General features: G+C 35.7%; 1 protein-coding gene across 1 annotated transcript in view; it reads right to left on the reverse strand.

Moving 5' to 3' along the window:
* LAMA2 (laminin subunit alpha 2) overlaps positions 1–16,765 on the reverse strand; it is a 613,526-nt gene that overhangs the window by 391,914 nt on the left and 204,847 nt on the right. The window contains exon 4 of the mRNA XM_032407892.1: positions 8,861–9,103. Within this exon, the coding sequence (XP_032263783.1) occupies positions 8,861–9,103 (243 nt within the window). The remainder of the gene's footprint in view (positions 1–8,860; positions 9,104–16,765) is intronic.

Here is a 16,765-nt window from a genome sequence, read left to right on the forward strand (position 1 = left end):
TTGGACAGTTTACTCATCTGTCTAAGCGCCATGTTTAATCAATGGCAAAGCTGTATCTGAAAGCCAAATCTAGTGAACACCCTAAAAGACAGCAAGCTGTACTTTCGTGCCTTCTACTACAACCCTGTACTATCTTACCTAGCTTAACAGAAGCATAAATTTCTTCTGTTTATTCATTTTAATAAATCTTGGTAGATTCCTTCCATAAAACTGAGATAACCAGCCCTGAAGTATTGGTGCTACCTCCTCAAGATTCCATTCTTGCTTGCTTTCTCTGGTCTTCATGATTTTTCAATAATACTGTATTAATTTGTCAAGGATTTACTGATACTTTCTAGCACAATATTGCTAAGGGGAAACTATAAACTGATCAACAGAAAGGAAGAACACAATCCTCTCAATTTTATCTTTATTACAAAGGTCTGTTTTTAAATGAATTACGAATTTTATGTGTGCATAATTCTAAAATATTTCAAGTACTCTGTGTATTCTAACTAGAGTTGAAATTTGCTGTTTTGGAGGATGCCAGGTAAAACTCATTGTAATGAGGTACTTTCTCATGTTCTTGTTCAAGGTACTGACTGGTACCATGTTGGTCAATACAAGAATTATTTTTAGAGAAAGGAAGTCTGAAACCCTAAATAAGCATTTCCCTAAATTTCTATTCATAACAAATTAGTGATACCTGGATGCTTTTCCATAAAGGAACAACTCCAAGGATAATTGTGAAAGGCTCATTCCTCATTTCCACACAAACTGACTCATGCAATCATGCTATACCCTCAACATTATTACATCAAAGAAAGATCTCAGAAACAGTTTTAAATACATGGTTGGGTTCATTTCTTCATTCTCCAGTATTTGCAGTTCTAAGAATCACCATAATGTCAGGTGATGAAAAGAGGAAGAAAAATATTCTGTCTGTGTATATAAAATTCTGTCACATAGGAAATCAAAATTATATCAAAGCTCTACATATAGTTTACAGGGGAAAAAAAGGTGTCTTCAAGAATTAATGATGGTTTCTCAGGGATTTTTATATAAGCCTGCCATGTTTCAAAAGCAGAATCAAAGTGAATCTAAGTTCCATTTGAGTTGCAATCCAGAAGAGTGGTAAGGAGAGGAAATCATATGTAAATAACTTCTCCTCTGTATGAGGAAATTGAAGCAAAATTACTATGGTAACCATGCATATTTAGTTAGCAGTCTACTGACAACCCAAAGAAATTAAAAAGGAATAATCCCAGCCAGAGAAAGGGGAGAATCTCATATAAAGGAAAAACATTGATGACGATTTTAATTCTAGGACTCCTAAAGTAGTGCCATCTATACATCCCCATCCTTGTCAATAGTAGTAATGTGATTCTCCTCTTTCAGCCACCTCTTCAACCATCCATAATCTAGTTATAGCTCAAATTTTATTTACTCAACTCAAACCTACCCAGAGATTCAGTCAGCCAAAGCCAATCATGTTTCCTGACAGAAAAACAGAAGTCTCTTTAGTTAGAAGTATTGCAGCCAGAATGACTGATACTCTTTCCTTAAATAGCTGATGATCAGTTCTTCTCCAGAGTTCAGGAAGGCTGGAAATAATCTGAACAATAAGTTAGGAGAAGGGACATCAAAATCACCAGGACTACTTGTTTAAAATATACCTACAGCTTCCAAAACCCTTCCCAAATCTACCAAATTATAAAGCCTGAACCCAGAAATAGCTCTTTCAAATGCCCCCAGTGATGATGTCCAAGTAAAGCTGAGCTTGGGAGGAACCAGTGCTGCAAGCATGGTCTTCAGTGGTGTCTCTAAGTGGTGGTTCTTATTAGCAGGTCTCAAAAGTGTCTTGGGGCAAATGTTTCCAGCAGAGGCAGCACTTGCGCTGATAGTAGCTCCTGATGGAATTGACTCCCTGTTGCACTCCTGGAGAGATATATCTATGTAGCTGTTCCCACCACAGCTTTTCTCTTTGGCCTCAAAGTAAAGGAGGGCTCCTGGAGTCTGTTGCTTCATACCCTACAACTCCTATTAGGAAGCTCAGGATCATTTTCTCAAAGCAAGGCGAGGCATGTTGTCTGCTAAGCCCTCTCTTGGCATTACTGATACACAATTTTTCTAAAATGAAAATCCTTGCAGGCTTTTGCTCAAAGCCTTCTATTTACAGTTTGGGTAACAACATACTGGGTCAAATTATTATACCTCCATTATCCTCTATTATCTCTCTTTTGCCAGGCCCTAAGACTTGATCATCTCATAGCTCAGAGTGAACTCTTCTCCCTCTGGGTGCAAGCACAGGATGCTAGACTGCTGGACAAATCTCTTTCTTGGAAGTAGTTGAATCTAGTTGTCTAGGGGACTGGATATGTGCCCTAAAGTATCCTTCTGGTGAATCCACACGATCAACATTTGTTGATCTCTTTCAGGAAATGTGAGGTAGAGGGCAGAGAAAGGGCCAATCCAGACAGTGGAGGGAAAAGAGTGGGGGTGGCTGGAGCAACAAATAAAGTAGAAAAAATAAGCAGAGATCATGCTGCTAAAATTCAAGAGACCAGAAGGAAAAGCCAAATGGTTTCTAATAATGACATGGACAAAGGGCTGTATTAAAGTGTAGATAACAGAAGAAGCTGAATTTGAGTGCTATAATATTGAAGGATATTATCAAAGGATTTTAATAGACCAGTGAGGAATTTACCTAAGGTACCCTTCAGGTCTAAAATGATGGACTTTTCATCTGAAGTATAATATTCTAGAATGTTCTAAACATTTTAACATGTCCCCAAAATTCTCCAGACAAGTAACAATGTAGTAAACCTTAGACTCCATAGATTTTAGTCACAGAAGGCTATTTTCTATAAATATTCTATACCTATAACACAAACATTATTGCTTAATTAGTGTGTTAAAATTGAGACATGTTTATTTTATAATGCCTTGTTTCATGGGTGGGCCTTAAAAATACTTTGTTCTTATTTCTCTTATTCTCTGACTTAAATTTATATTTAAAGTGTATTGTGAAGGACTGGAAGCAAATGATCATCAATGCTTAGTCAAAAATACATATTTCAAGTCATAGCGAATATTAGACACTGTTGTCCAAAATAAAAATCTACCTAGAAGCACAATAAGACTGGGCCGCCTGGGTGGCTCAGTCAGTTAAGCATCTGACTCTTGATTTTGGCTCAGGTCATGATTTCAGGGTCCTGAGACTAAGCCTTGTATCAGGCTCCTTGCTGGGCATGGGGCCTGCTTAAGATTCTCTCTCTCTCCCTCTGCCCCTCCCCACCTTTCTCTCCCCCCCCCAAAAAAAGAAACCAAACCAAAACAAAAAACAACAAAAAAACAAAAACACAATAGAACTTATAAACCAATAAAAAGGAAATAGACAAAAGATGTGCACATACAAAGAAAGAAGAGTGATGCCGTGAAAAAGCTGTTTCACCTCTGTGATATTCTTCCCAAAAACCCAGAAGCCCAGTTAAATCATGAGAAAACATCAGAGAATGCAAAATGATTAATATGCCACAAAACACTTGACCAGTACTCTTAAAAGTGATGGAGAAAAATAAGGGAAGATTAGGAAATTTTTATAAATCAGAGGAGACTAAGAAGACACAATGATGAAAACACAATTAGATATCCCAAATTGGATCCCAGAAAACAAAAAAGACCTTAATGATAACATGAATGAAATCATGTATCAGTGTATCAAAGTAATGTATCAATGTTAATTTCTTAGTTTTGCCAGATGCATGGTAGCTTTGTAAGGTATTAACATGAGTGGAGCTGGGTAAAGTCAACGTGAGGATTCTCTATACTCTTCTTATGTTTATGTAAATCTAAAATGATTCCAAAATAATTCTTAAAAAATGCATATGAGACTATGTTTCTTTTTATGGTAGATTCTATAATTAGTGTTAATACACTCAATGATAAGAGCTAGACCAAGTGGAGAAACATGTCAAAACATTTACTTAAAGTCATCAGAGAGTTATCAAGAGGGTAGAATATCACCTTCTCAATATCAAGGAGAAGAAAGATGTCTAAAGAGGTAATTGGCATATCGTGATAGCTTCTGTTTGGTGGGCCTTTCCCTGTCCAGAAGGCATGGCTGAGAGACTAAGCAGTGCTTTGACGGCCTTAGTGTATTAGGAAGACAGGACTTGCATGGGTGGGACTTTGGTAAATCCCACATACTTTGGTTTAGACTCCAAAAACAGGAAGCCTAAAGTAAACTGGAATTAAAGCAGCTATTACTGGGTTACAGCACAGCTTTGAGTCATCTAAGTCCCAGAAATTTTACTCCCTAAAATTGTATTTTTTTAAAAAAATTTTTATTTAAGTTCAATTCAATTAACATATAATGTATTATTAGTTTCAGGGGTATTTTCATAGAATTTAGGGTTCTAATTGTAGGGTTGCAGCTTTCAGGGGTAGAATTTAGTGATTCATCAGTTGCATATAACACCTAGTGTTCATTACATCAAGTCCATCCTTAATGCCCCTCACCCAGTTACACCATCCTGCACCCACATCCCCTTCAGCAACCCTCAGTTTGTTTCCCATAGTTAAAAGTCTCTTATGCTTTGTCTCCCTCTCTGATTTCATCTTATTTTATTTTTCCTTCCCTTCCCCTATGTTCATCTGTTTTATTTCTTAAATTCCACATATGAGTAAAATCATCTGATATTTATTAAGATCATCCATATTGCCATTGCCTGGCCAAAGCATCAGAAAATCCTCACAATATCTTAGGCCTCAAATTATTTCCACATACATATTTTAAAATATAACTTCTGTTATGCAAAAATAATCAGAAACCTGAAGATATAAGACATCATAAAAAAGAATCAGCAGATCAGATAACATATAGCCACAGAGGCCAGATATTAGAATTATCAAACAAAAACTCTTAATAATTGTTACTTTATGCTAAATAAGATAAAGACAAAATACTAAAAATGTAAACATAACCTTGTTAAACATATATATAAATACATAACATTTCAATATAAAACTAGATGCTAAACTATTTGAAAATGAAACAAAGATAAATTCTATGGGATGCCTGTGTGGCTCAGTTGTTAAGCATCTGCCTTTGGCTCAGGGATCATGACCTGGGTCCTGAGATCAAGCCCCAAATTGGGTTCCTTGCTCAGCGGGAAGCCTGCTTCTTCTCCCTCTCCCGCTCCCCCTACTTGTGTTCCCTCTCTCACTGCCTCTTCTTCTATCAAATAAATAAATAATTAAACATCTAAAAAAAAAAAAAAAAGAGAAAGAAACGGATAAATTCTAAAACTGAAAAATGTAATAAATGAAATTAAGAATCCTATGAACAGTTTTAATAGCAGATTTTACATAGCTAAAGAGAGACTTAGTGAACTGGATGTAAGCCAGAAGAAAATATCTAAAATGAAGAACGAAGGCCAAAAGGATGAGTGTATACAAAAGAGAGTATAAGATATACAGTGAGAAGTTCCAATTTACTAACTGTATTTATAGAGGAGACAGAATGGTAAGGAACAGTATTTGGACAGCTAATGGTTGAATTATTTCCTGAACTGATGAAAGATGTAACTTTGCAAATATACTAACCAAATAAATCTAAATACAGATATTAAAAAGGTATCATCTATAGCAGTGCTGCTCAAAACTTTGTGAAATGATGGAAGTGTTCTATTCTGCATAATTCAATGTGGTAACTGCTAGTCACATCAGGCTGTTGAGCACCTGATATGTGGCTGTGTAAGTGAGGACTGGAATTTTCATTCTATTTGAGTTAATGTAATCTAAATTTAATAACCCCATATGGCAAGTGACTATTGTATTGGGGAGTGCAGATCTGGAGCATCATAATAAAACTACTGAAAAACAAAAACAAAGATAAAAGTCTTTAAAGAAATCAAAGAAAACAGATAGAAAATAGAGAATTATTCAATAGCTAACTTTTCTATATTAACAATGGAAACCAGAAGACAAACAAATGTGCCAAAAGAAAAAAAGCTGCAACCCTACAATTCTATACCTAATAAAAATATCCATCAACATTGGAAGTAAATTCTGTTATATGCCTAGTTTAACCCATATTCCATTTTGGAAATAAATTTGCATACTGGCCTTGAAATTGTGAGAAACCAAGAGTTGTTTCTGGTTTACCTGTATTCTGAGAAGTGACCTTCTCAGTGTGGCTCCTTTGGCTTACCTGGGGGAGTTTGTCACTCTCTGTAAACATTTCTGTTGTAGGATTTATATAATTTTTTTTTTTTTGCATTTACTGGTTTTATGTTTGTTTTTCTTACTTGAATATGACTTCACTTCTCTGGGAAGTTTTGAACATAAGCACTAATAATTATATTTCAGGTGGTATCCAAAAAGCATCATTTTATAATGAAAAGTTAGTAACAGTAAGATTTATTTCACAGTCACTGGTCTGAGAAATATTGGAGCCAAACATCCAAAAATTTTAGAATATTTCCACATGTTATATTGTAGATGATAGCCAAAATTGTATTACTTTAGGACATAAAGATGTCCTAGGATAATTTATATATTAAACTAATTCATGTATTAAAGAAATTCAATCACAGAAAGATCAAGTGACCAGCCCAAGATACCACAAAAACTAGAGGCAAGACCAGAACCCAGTCTTCTAAGCTCACATATGTTCTTCTATATTGTGACACCTCAGAATTAGGACTCTTTCTACTTGTCCTGGATCCAGCATCTCTGTCTCCTCTAAACTCTTGAGTTTATCAATTACCAACTCTGAAAAAAAGAAAAAAAATCAACTTCCAGTCTTCACTAGAGTATGAAAGAAACATCAATCTGGGAGGTCAGGGGAACTGGATACCTGGATTCTTATCTCAGTTTTGTTACCAGTGAGCTGGAAGTCTTGGAGAATATATCTCACCTACCTTCCCTGGATCCATTTATTCCAAGAAGTAACATGTTTCACAGAGTAAGCTATATATATTGAGACAGGTATTTTAGGAGAGGTCTGAATTTAATTCTTACTCTTAAATACTACCACTGTATTTCAAATATTCTGAATTACTTTCTTTTCCTAACATGCACTTTCCTATGAGAAAGGAATAGACTTAAATGTCATAAAGAAATTTGAGTAACTTGTTCCTAATAGCCACCATCGACAAGTGGTTTTTAGTGTGTCTAGGAGTGAAAACAATAGAACCAGCTAAGCAAACAAATGACATATCTCTTCCATGTTGGCAGGCTGACATGGTCTAAAGGATGGAGAACTACCATCAATGTAAGGAGAGCAAACTTTGGGGATATGCATGTAAACCTGTAGGTTACACATCTATGTAGGTACATTTTATACTGTTCAACCAGTTTTTGAATTGGACCATTTTTTCAAGGTAAAAAAATAGCTTTATAAATATTAGATAATTATTAGTTCTGGTAAGCACTAGATCCAGGGGAAAAATAATTAAAATTCAACTCAAATATATTATCTCTGCATTTTCCTCCTTACTCCCATATCCTCAGGCCAATCTGGCCAGGATTTCGATGCCTCTGAGCACAAAGCAGGTTGAACAGCTGTTTGACTCACTGCATTTGACTCCTTGTCATTTGGCAGATTGAAATCTCTGCTGAGAGCACCATTTGGAATTTTTCTTTCCCAAAACTGATATTTTTTGAACAGGGGATTTGAAATACTGTGAGGCACTAGTACACGTTCATAGAATAATAGTGCCAAAGAGAGTGTGATCAATTGATGTCAAAAGTCTAACTTTCCCGAAAAGTGTTTAAAAAGATAATCCTCGACTGGCTGAGGTGGGCCTGATAGAATATGAATATGGGTTTACTGAAAGTGTGAATATAAAAAAATGATACTAGCTTCAGGTGTGTGGATGCGTGAGGAGAGACTATCAGATTTGAGTATAAATTGAGATGTATACAAGCAGGTAGGACAAAAGTAGCCAGGCCAAACCCACTGAAGGGAGACAGATTAGGGAAAGACTAGAGAATCCGAGAGAATCACTAAGTCATGGTTTGGGATTTGAGAGGAGGACTGACTCCTACTACTACTAACAATAATGGTTATTATTATTATTATTTATTTAATATAAAAATAGTTAATGCTTACAGAACATTTAGTATAGGTCTGTCAGCACTGTTGTCCTGCTTCAAATATAATAATTTAATTTTCTTAATGATCATATGAAATAAGATCTATTATTATTTTTCCCAATTTATGGAGATGAAACTGAAGCACAGAGAATTTCAGTCACTGGCTCAAGATCACACAGATGGTAACAGGTGAAGCCATGGTTTGAATAAATGTAAAATCTTAACTGAAGGGTAAGAGATGCTACAGAGAAGCTGAATACTTTTGAATTAAGCATATAAGAAGCCTGACCACAAACAAACCAAAAATCCATGCTAGCCCTACGTGGCGAGAACTGAAAAACATGCAAAACCCAACAGAATTCCCTTTTATTTAGGACCTTCATATCAACTATATTTCTCCCTAAATTTCATCTCTTTTGTCCCCATCTTGAGACCAGAATACACACAGATCTAAGGCTTCTGTGAAGGTCTCAATCTTTCTCCAATTATTAGCAATCTCATTGTCAAAAAAGTCTCTTTATATGTGAAATTAATCATTGACTTTCTGACTTAAACCCGTTTCTGCTTTTCTGATCTTTATTGGGTTTGGGAGACACATACTGGATGAAGGTAGTTAAAATTCTAATCACCTTTGGTTTTTCCTTTTTATTTAATAACTCATTTAAATGTACTTCTGCTAAATCCTATTTTAAAATCTCCCTGACATTAATTACTGATATATTCCCATCTTTCTGACAGGCCTACTTAAATGTACTTATAGTGAGTTTTCCCCTCTTACCTCTCCATTTTCCAAGGGGTGTATCTTGGAATAAAAGGAAGTGCAGATGACCTCATCGTCTTTGGCATAGGATGGTGGTCCAGTGCGGGGGTAAATACTGTAGAGACTTAGACACTCGGTGTCTGTCACGGCATGATACTGCCAGGGCTTGTAGTCAACATTATCAAGTGAGCGTTCCAAAATCCAGTTTCCAGGCCGAGGGGAGTTTGCTGCTTTCACAATCACATATGCAATCTGGAACACCTGGGGAACAGTGATGACAACAACAGGCAACTTTGAATTTCAAAGTATTCGCACCATTTTTTAGCAAATATAAAGCTTAATGTTACAGATTTTATTTCAGATTTTATTCCATAACCCTATTATGTTCTCTGAAATGATTTTACTGTTACATGTTCATGTTTAATACCTTTTGCTAAAATGAGATGTTTCATCTTGACAGCCATGGCTTTCAAGGCAATGGGTTAAGATTAGATTTTAGGTCTCTAACAAATCATTGACATCATTTCATCTGATTTTTAAAATCCCATTATAATCACGATCACCTAAAGCATTCATTACACAACAAATTACTCACCTTACTGTGTTAGAAAGTATAAAGTATGAGTTAGAAATTCCATGTGTGGATAAGTGCTTGAAAGTTTAGAAAATATACTCACTTATATCACCTAATCCTCAGAAAAGTACCATGTAGGAGGAATTAGGTGCTATTATGAAGAGCAAAAACAACATAGAGCTTTAGAGGCTCACTCCCGTGTTCAAATTGTGGTGTCAGCATTTATGTGACCTTGGACAGATGATTTTACTTTTCCAACATTAGCTTCCTTTTCTACAAATTAGGGGAGGTAATAGGTACAGTACTGAGTGACAACTTGAGTCAAATGATATACTGTCTGCAAAGTACCTGGCAAAGGACTTGTAAATACTCAATAAATGTCAATTATTCTACAACCCCCAAATGGAAAATAATGGAGAAGAAATTCTAGGACCTGCAGACAACTGATTGAAACTGGAACATATTAAGTGAAGGGTGATTATACTTTTTGTACAAGAAGTAAACATGTATTGGAGCACTGGGTGTTATACGCAAACAATGAATCATGGAACACTACATCAAAAACTAATGATGTAATATATGGTGATTAACATAACATAATAAAAAAAGTTAAAAAAAAGTAAACATGTATTTTTTAAAAAAGGAAAATAAAGAGAAAGACGTGAAGTTATTGTATGTCAGCAGAGTGACAAGTAAGCAGAATGTAGCAAAATCCTTTATTTTGAAATCTACATAAAATATGAAGGCATAAAAAGTAAACATTCTAGATGTTTTGTGATAGTACATAACCAATGTAGTCCAAAAGAATAATGCACAAACATTATTGAGTGAGATTTATATGCAATGCCCTGGGTAGAAAGATAGATATAAAAATTACACTCCTACCATCCATGGGTTGATAATATATTGCAATAAAGAGACACATAAAAAGTACACTAATAATAAAACAACATGATATGTTTTTGTTTATTAAATGCTATGAAATATTGGGAACCTGAAAAAAACACTAAGCTCTGAGTAATTAGAATCACTGGAATGGTACAAGTGGGAGCAGGGACCCACTAAAATGTGACTAAAGGACCCACTGGACAACAGAGGGAATTGTGAAAGGAATGTTCTAGAAATAAACTTCATCAGCTTCATAGTTTTGACCTGAGACCTTCATGAACGCATGTACAGTGTCCATGGTCAACTCCAAGGGACCAAACTTAAAAATATGAAAACTTGGTACAGAAGGGGCAAAACAAATAGTTCTGAGGCTGGGCTTTTGTGGTCTTTACAAGAACATGGACACAGGTGTGCTGTGAGGGGAAACATGAGCCATCAAATGATTGAAACTAGGGCTGGTATTGGCCTTTTAGGCACAGTTGTGGAAAAACTATTTATTAAAATTCTGAAATAAATTTCTGTACTTGTTGGTAAATCACTGCTGCCCAAGCTTCCCAAATGCCTCCTCTCCCCTGAGTCCATCTTGTTAACCTCAGCATAACAAAGAACAGCCAAGACATCTGCTCTGATTGGTCTGGGCTTTGACGGTTCTGTCTTATTGCCTATCAATCCAGGTGGGAAATATTATAATTTATATTTACAAAGGTATACAGGAAAGTATAAGTGCAAACTGACACACATATGTATGATGTATGTATGTATGTATGTGCTTTGATATTTTGAGGAAGAATATGCATGTACGTGTTAAAGCTATTACTACCTCAGAGGTTTGAGAATAAGGAGTCGAGGAGGAGGAGAGATTTGACTTTCCATCCAATATCCTGCTATATTAATGTATTAACATAAATCTCTTAGTTTTTAATAAAGTTATTTTTTAAAATAAAGAATAATTAAAGCCAAATTCTCTCTCAGAGAAAGAATAAGAGTAGGAGTAAGATGGAACATACTCTATTAATCCTTATCCAAAGTATTTGTTGTTTCTGCATTTTTTTGGTGTTATTCAGAAGGAATTATTTCTCTTAGACACTCCATATTCAACAACTGATGCACATCGAATTTTTTTATAAATAAATTCACCGAGGAACATACCAATTGGTTAATCTGATACAACACAGAGATAGTTCTTTCAACTATAAACATAAAGCTCTGATCTCAGTTTCTGGTAATCCTAAAGTATTCGTGGCAAGGTTTGTAAAATGATAAAAAATGTATATATAAGTAACTAAATTGTGAGCTCCTAAAGGGCAGAGACTATAGTTTTTATATCTTTAAAGATGTTACAATCCTTACTACAACTCTTTTGAAATAGTGGGCATTCAATATTAATTACATTTAGTTGCATAAGCAGAATCACTGCAACATACTACCAGGTTACTTCTATTAGCTTAATACTTTTTTTCCTGTTATATCTTGATTCCCAGTCAACACTAGGATATTTTTTCACTTGTGGGAACCAAGACATACATTGTTTGGGTGTTGATCATATTATATGTCTTTATGAGCCGAGAAAATTACTTAAACTCTTTTACCCTTTGTTTCACAATGTTTGTTTTCCAATGTCAAAACCATGGAAGACATAATAAGATGATGAAAACAAAACACTGCATGTTCCTTGGAAAAAGAATCTGCATAAATTTTTTAAATTAACGTGTTTCCATTCAGAAAAAAATTGCACACAGCTATTTTTTAAGATAGAAAACAAAAAGAAAAATAACAAAGCATAATTAGGGATCATAGGTACCCAATAATAAAAATAAAGACACACTGAGGTTACAAATAAAGAACTTTGTTCAAAAAGCCGATCAGCAAGCAAATATAGGAAGAGGCCAAATTCTCTTTGAGCTACAGTGTGGATTTATGACTTCGAAACTTCTGTGTTGGCTCTGGAATAATAGATGAAATCCATGAAACAAAGTTATACTAGAAACCCCACAGATTCTTTCTATAATTCAATATAACAGCCAGCACTAAGTGACACGGAAAAGCAGGCATTGCCTTAGAGAATATTAGAGGAGCCCCACTTCAAAACAATATCCCTCTTTCATTTATTTTCTATGGATTCTTTCACATTTCATGCAAAATTGATTAAATTAGTTGGCATGTAGTATTTTGAATAAACTTTTAAAAATGTGGTAGACAGCATTATTGAAAAACACAATGAATAGAAGCAGTCTTCAAAGGCATCAGGGAATGCTGTGTAAAACTTTAACAGTGATGTTCTAAGTACAACAAAATTATAATGACCCTCATAGAATAATTCTCTAATGTACCTATGCCACTTGTATTAATTATGTCTTGCGTTTTCAGGATAAAGACTCATCAAAAATCAGTAATTATAAAACCTTTTTTTCCAGATGAACAAAACCCTAATCTGTGCTGTGCAACAAGGAGAGTAAATGCCTCATTATAAGAAATACAAAAATGCTATGACAGCAAGGCTTTGACGAACCTTAGATTGCAGCACACAATACCCCAATGTTTTTTTTTCCCCATCGGTGGGCATTTTTTACGAACTTCATGCCTTAAAAAAATCCAAATAACTTTTGAAAATAATATCGAATGTTTGACATTTTACTGTAACAAAGATAACCACTTTTTATTTCATATTCCATTCATATGTCACCTAGCAAAATATCATGTAATTACTTCACAGATGCAGCATTAAATTAGGTGTTCCTTTTATCATGTGCAGAGTATTAAGAACTTGATCTCATATAGGGTGGAATTGGTAGACAGAATCTTTCTGAAGAATCCTTCAGGCCCAAACTAACAAGTAACATGTGACCAACATATGTAGTGATGCTTTTTACTATCACAGCTGAGATAAGATGATATTGGAATAGCACTGGGGTGAAAGAGGAGACCTCACAGACTAAAGGGAGCAACCTAGTAACTGGCTATTCTGGAAGCTGCCCTGTGCTGAATATCTCAGCTCATCTATAACCCATGTGGATAAGTCTGACATCTACAAACAATTTCTAACATGAATTGTTAGGTCTGGATTTTTTTTAATACATTCTGCAATGACTCTCAGGAATCCACTGTATCCCAGTTGCTTTGTGTTCAGAAGAATCACAGATCTAGGAAAATGCTACCAAAGAGTACTACATTTTGTGAATTTTATTGAGACTTTTGAGTAGCACTGGCATGCAGTTGAGAGAGCTAGGTCAAAGTATGGCTCCTTGAACACAGGCAGCAACCTCTTCGACCTCAGCCGCAGCAACTTCTTCCCAGAACATCGCCAAAGGCAAGGGAAGCAAGGGCAAAAATGAACTGTTGGGACTTCATCAAGGTAAAAAGCTTTTGCCCAGCAAAAGAAACAGTCAACAAAACCAAAAGACAACCGACAGAATGGGAGAAGATATTTGCAAGTGACATATCAGATAAAGGGCTAGTATCCAAAATCTATAAAGAACTTATCAAACTCAACACCCAAAGAACAAATGATCCAATCAAGAAATGGGCAGAAGCCGTGAACAGACATTTTTCCAAAGAAGACATCCAAATGGCCAACAGACACATGAAAAAGTGCTCAACATCACTCGGCATCAGTGAAATCCAAATCAAAACCTCAATGAGATATCACCTCACACCAGTCAGAATGGCTAAAATTAATAAGTCAGGAAACGACAGATGCTGGCGAGGATGCAGAAAAAGGGGAACCTCCTACACTGTTGGTGGGAATGCAAGCTGGTGCAGCCACTCCAGAAAACAGTATGGAGGTTCCTCAAAAAGTTGAAAATAGAGCTACCCTACGACCCAGCAATTACACTACTGGGTATTTACCCCAAAGATACAAATGTAGGGATCCAAAGAGGTACGTGCACCCCAATGTTTATATCAGCAATGTCCACAATAGCTAAACTATGGAAACAGCCAAGATGTCCATCGACAGATGAATGGATAAAGAAGATGTGGTATATATATATACAATGGAATATTATGCAGCCATCAAAAAATTAAAATATTGCCATTTGCAACGACGTGGATGGAGCTAGAGGGTATTATGCTAAGCGAAATAAGTCAATCAGAGAAAGACATATATCATATGATCTTACTGATATGAGGAATTCTTAATCTCAGGAGATAAACTGAGGGTTGCTGGAGTGGTTGGGGGTGAGAGGGATGGGGTGGCTGGGTGATGGACATGTGGGAGGGTATGTGCTATGGTGAGCACTGTGAATTGTGTAAGATTGATGAATCACAGACTTGTACCTCTGAAACAAATAATAAATTATATGTTAAAAAAAAAAAGAAGATAGTAGGAAGGCAAAAATGAAGGGGGGGAATCGGAGGGGAAGATGAACCATGAGAGACTATGGACTCTGAGAAACAAATTGAGGGTTTTAGAGGGGAGGGGGGTGGGAGGATGGGTTAGCCTGGTGATGGGTATTAAGGAGGGCACGTACTGTATGGAGCACTGGGTGTTATGCACAAACAATGAATCATGGAACACTACATCAAAAACTAATGATGTAATGTATGATGACTGACATAAAAAAAAAAAAAAAAGTATGGCTCCTTAATGATATAACAAGGCCATAGAATCTCAGTTTCCTATAGGCCTGATCCTCATGAAAGCCATAAAAATATTAATAAAGGTCACTCTCTATGGAGGATGACACTTCACCCTTCTCATAGGACTTGGCCTAAATTACTCTCTTCCATTTTTTCTTTCGTAATCTCTCAAGAGAACAACATATGGTCATTTAATACCTGCTCACTATTGCGCTTTGCCTCCCTCCCGACACTGCTGTCTGTGAACTTCCTACAGCACACAGTTGTTCACCTAACAAAACTGCTTAATTTTGAAGAGGTTTTGCCATATTCTAGCACCTGCTCTTGTCAATGTTACGGATTTTAACATTTCTATATGCTGTGATGTCAATTCTAATATACTTTAAAAACTCATCTGTATTCTTAGTTCTACTAGTTAGTTTGTCAAATTCTCTCATTTATCTATACAGGTATATTGGCCTTCAGGAAGCACTGAGAGCTACACATTTTCAGAACCAGAAGGGGTTCTAGGAATCAGGTGTTTCCAGGCTTAGTATCCATTGGAATAATCTGGGAAGCTTTATAGATAGGTACACATGTCTCTGTGTTTGAGTTGATAAATGCAGTTCATGGGATTATCTGCTCTTTGACCTGAGAACTCAAAAGAGGGAATACAGAAATAAAACAGAAACCAATAAGAGCAAATATAAGAGGGTGAGATGCATTCAGCTTTTTTCTGGAAGGTGCATGAGAGTTGGCTGATGAGGGAGAGCAGATGTCATGGCCTTAAGAACTCAGAGTTGATGTAGCCCTAGAGAAGACCAGCAGAACCTCATAGAGGCTGGTCTGAACAGAAGCAGCGGTAAAAAAGTGGAGCCGAACACAGCAAATTCATCAAACGTCTGACTACAACATAAGATTCACTCAAAAGACCCATTCATCAAACGTCTGAGTACAATATAAGATTCACTCAAAAGACCCACTACCATGGGTAACCAAGTCCTTATTCCCCAGCAAAAATTTCTGGGCAATCACAGAGAAGTAGCTCATTATAATCTTAAAAATGCTCTGAAGAGATTATTCTACAGATTTTGATAATACTATTATTAGACCTTGTTTAAATCAAATTCCAACAATAAAAGCTTTTAAATGATGCTCTAAATTAAAAAAAATTAACCTAGAAATACCAGCAATTATTACTTTCTGGGTGAATTTTATGTCTCTTATAAATTTGCACAATCTTCACTAAACCTAGAGTAATGTGGTGAATTCCAGAAGGATGGTCCCCTTGCCTGCTTATACTTCCTTTCAGACAGATTCATTTACAGTTGTTTTACATCCTAAAATGATTTGTAATTATCACTCAGTGGTCCTGTACAGCCTATTTATTCCACTCACCACCACCCCCCCAAGTGTATACTTCAATTGCTGAGTGTCAACTTAATGAGTTACAGGTAAACAAATGTGTGATTTCAACTTGGGGTAAGTGCTTCCTGTGTCATGAGAGAAACAGCAACACTATGTCCTCAACTGAAACAGGCTTTTTTATACTAACATTTAACTCAAATGAAATTTATACATTTGAAAATGAATTACACTACCACTCCAAATTTGTAAGAAACAATCTAATTAGATGACTAACAGTAATCCTTTGAAGATAAAATGTTCAATTATATGTTGAAATTGTTTTTTAAAGGGGTTTTAATCAATGCCTAACATTTCACGGGAAATTATTCGAAGGGTTTCTCTTCCTCTTCCTCCAAAAAGGGGAATCTCAACTTTTAGCTCTGGAAAATAACAAGAGCTACTTTTCAGCTCTTACTAAATTTATATATAAATGTAAAGAAATTTCATTTTTTTCATTAAAAACATAAGTTTTTCTTTTCTCCCTAGAACTGGACAAG

The sequence above is a fragment of the Phoca vitulina genome, unplaced genomic scaffold, assembly GCF_004348235.1.
Source record: "Phoca vitulina isolate PV1807 unplaced genomic scaffold, GSC_HSeal_1.0 scaffold9, whole genome shotgun sequence".
NCBI classification, from domain to species: domain Eukaryota; kingdom Metazoa; phylum Chordata; class Mammalia; order Carnivora; family Phocidae; genus Phoca; species Phoca vitulina.